Source organism: Sphaeroforma arctica, assembly GCF_001186125.1.
Source record: "Sphaeroforma arctica JP610 unplaced genomic scaffold supercont1.61, whole genome shotgun sequence".
In the NCBI taxonomy this organism is placed as follows: Eukaryota; class Ichthyosporea; order Ichthyophonida; genus Sphaeroforma; species Sphaeroforma arctica.
The window spans coordinates 31,273-34,634 of record NW_014040497.1 but is presented as its reverse complement, the minus strand read 5'-3'; the positions used below and the strand labels follow the sequence as shown (position 1 = coordinate 34,634).

Below are 3,362 nucleotides of genomic sequence, written 5' to 3'. Positions count from 1 at the left end.
TATATATATATATTAGTTAGTAACTAACGTAACTAACTACTACTATATATATATATATATACTACTACTACACACACACACACATATATATATATATATATATATATATATATATATATATATATATATATATATATATATATATATATATATATATATATTGATATATAAATTTACGACTACTAACTTATTGAAAACTACTACATTTGAAACGCACCTGACCGGGCTCGTAAAAAAGAGGCAGTTGGCAGTTCTTGCACACTAGACGCTTTTGCCTCTCGCAGCCTCCTTCGGATCGTTTAACTTTCTTCACAGGTCCTTCCTCAAATGTCAACTTGTGATAGTGTTGTTTTCGTTGTATCACAGCGGCACCATCACGCTTGCGTTTGGGTAACGCCTCAAGCTTTGTATCTGGATTGTGATTGCACGTACATGGAGGAAGACCCATCAGCTGAAAGGGCCAGAGTAGATATAACGCATGTATAGCAGGTATTGATGCTACAGGCCAAAAATCTAACATATTCAATACTATCAGTACATACCATATGTACGCACCATAGTCGAGACAATAGGGTCTATGAAAAGCTGCATCTAGCGTTAACGGTCTAGATGATTAAAAACGAACGCCAGAACTACAAGCAAGGTGACCGCACAGGCAGTGGTGAGTTATCAGACACATCTGAGGTAAACACATATAATAGCAAGCGGCTACTTAAAGACCAGGCGCTCAATAGCAACTACCCCGTACTTTGGAATGATTGGTATTGAGAGAACCAAGACTACCTGGCCACATGAGCAGTCAGAGACGTTAACAACCCCTTCAGCTCAAGGGTCATAATAGGTTATAACTCCGGGTATAACTAGTCGAGCGAGTTACGTACCCAGATAACCCTATACTATATATAGACCCAGATACATACCAAGAATCAAGGCAAGATGGCCACACAAGCAGTAGTAGACGGTCAGCGGCACCTCCAGCCCACCCACGTCGTCGATGCGAGCATCCTGATCGGTGACAACGATACTACGCGAGATTACCTTGGGCATTGTGCTGAGATTTATAGGAGTGGGTCGTTATATCGTGTGCTTAGTCCTGTGCAGCTTTATGTTATATGTTAAATATATAGGCAGTTCGCATAAATGTCGCACACACTTTTTTAGTTAAAATATTCATTACACATACTGTAACTACCGGCGTTGTATACGGACTCTGAGATGCTGCGAGCTGAGAAGTTAGGCTTGGGGTTGGAGCCGGCTTGAAGCCGGTGGCTTACCTCAATACGCGTTGCGTTGAAACGGATATACTAAAAAAATACGTTGAAGGCTCTATGGATTTGCCCAAAAGTGTCCGTTTTTAAATTCGCATAAGAGGTCCACTTTTCAATCCAGTCCTTTGACCCGAATAATAAACGATACATACATAGTTCTTCTATCCAATAAATAAACGTTTGCGTTAATCTTCTAGAACGAATTGAGGTTAGCTTGTGGAAGTCTCTCCGTATGCTGTTTAATAAGCCATGCCCATTGACATTAGTCCACACTAGAGTGTGCAAGCTGCGATATACCAGTGCGTATACGTATTGCCCACAAGTGGAAGTATCGATATACCAGTGAGTATATCTGGACTGCACATACGTCCGACAACAATGGAGTACGTAGACGCAGCTTGCGAATGGGTCAGTACTGGCGTTACGGTCGGACTACCGAGGTATTTAAAGGTAGGTACCGATGTTTGGTAGATGTTTTATCAATTAGAATCCAGAGCAATGTGCGTACTAGTTTATCCGTTTATCTATATCTCTTTTGTTGAGATTGTACCTCGTGTTTGTAACGTTCTGTTCATGCGCACAGTGTAGTTATTACAGTGTATTCTGGTTGTTGAAATGTAAGTATCACTTCACTCGTGCATGCTTGTCGTTGTTATTGAGTATGTACACCATGTTCATGTGCATATGTATGATTGCTACAGTTTATTTCGGTTATTAAATTTTAGTGCGGTGAATGGAAGTATTACTTTACTTGTGCACGCATACCATTGTCGTTGAGTATGCACACCATGTTCATTTGCACATGTATCACTATATTAGTGTGTATCGATTTTTAGAGCCCGGCGGGATTCCACATATAACATTACTAGTGCATATATATATATATATATATATATATATATATATATATATATATATATATATATATATATATATATATATATTGCTGTTATCATAACGAGATTTACTGACATATAGCTTAGCTTAGCTGAGATGATACCTTGTTGGGTGGCCGAGAGATGAAAAATAAATTTATTTAACCATTCGACCGATTCTATTGTAGTTTAGATTACAATCGCCAATCAACCTATATATATATATTTATATATATCTATATGTATTTATATATATGTATATATATATATATATATATATATATACATATATCGTTGTTGAGTATATTCATTTTCATGTGCATATATTTCACTGGTATTGTGAATATATCTCCCTGTTTTGTGTGTGTAGCTCTACAGTGTATCTGCGTATGCTATAATAAACATCTGCACTCGTAGATGCACATTCAATGCACATTCAATGGTATTATTACACTTGCATGTTTGTCTCAGTTAACACGTGTCTATGTACACACACACACACACACATATATATATATATATATATATATATATATATGAAAATCAACCATGCATTTATGAGTAAGAGTAGGACGTGTGTTGTTTCGTTCAACCGGTGGCAGTCTGACTGATAACTCATGTGCGATGGCAGTGCTCATGTGGTAACTTTTACATGGATGCGTAGTGTAAGGATGCGTAGTGTAGTATAATGTACCTACTTATACAAGGAAGTGTAGTGTAGTATAGTGTACCTACTTCTACATGGTGGTGTAGTGTAGTATAGTGTACTTACTTCTACATGTAGTTGTAGTGTAGTATAGTGTACCTACGTATTTATGGAGGTGTAGTGTAGTATAGTGTACCTACTTATTTATGGATGTGTAGTGTAGTATAGTGTACCTACTTCTACATGGAGGTGTAGTGTAGTATAGTGTACCTACTTCTACATTGTGGTGTAGTGTAGTATAGTGTACCTGCTTCTACATAGAGGTGTAATGTAGTATAGTGTACCTACTTCTACATGGAGGTGTGGTATAGTATAGTGTACCTGCTTCTACATAGAGGTGTAGTGTAAAATAGTGTACCTGCTTCTACATAGAGGTGTAGTGTAAAATAGTGTACCTACTTCTACATGGAGGTGTAGTGTAGTATAGTGTACCTACTTCTACATGGAGGTGTAGTGTAGTATAGTGTACCTACTTATTTATGGAGTGTGTAGTGTAGTATAGTGTACCTACTT

The 3,362-nt window shown here is 37.6% G+C and overlaps 1 protein-coding gene across 1 annotated transcript in view; it reads right to left on the bottom strand.

Annotated features, from left to right (window-relative positions):
- Positions 1–1,084, bottom strand: part of SARC_01515 (hypothetical protein) — a 2,988-nt gene extending 1,904 nt beyond the window's left edge. The window contains exons 1-2 of the mRNA XM_014304748.1: positions 921–1,084; positions 218–411 (exon numbers count right to left, since the gene is read on the bottom strand). Coding sequence (XP_014160223.1) covers positions 218–411; positions 921–1,047 — 321 coding nt within the window. The 5' untranslated portion in view covers positions 1,048–1,084. The remainder of the gene's footprint in view (positions 1–217; positions 412–920) is intronic.
- Positions 1,085–3,362: the final 2,278 nt, after the last annotated feature.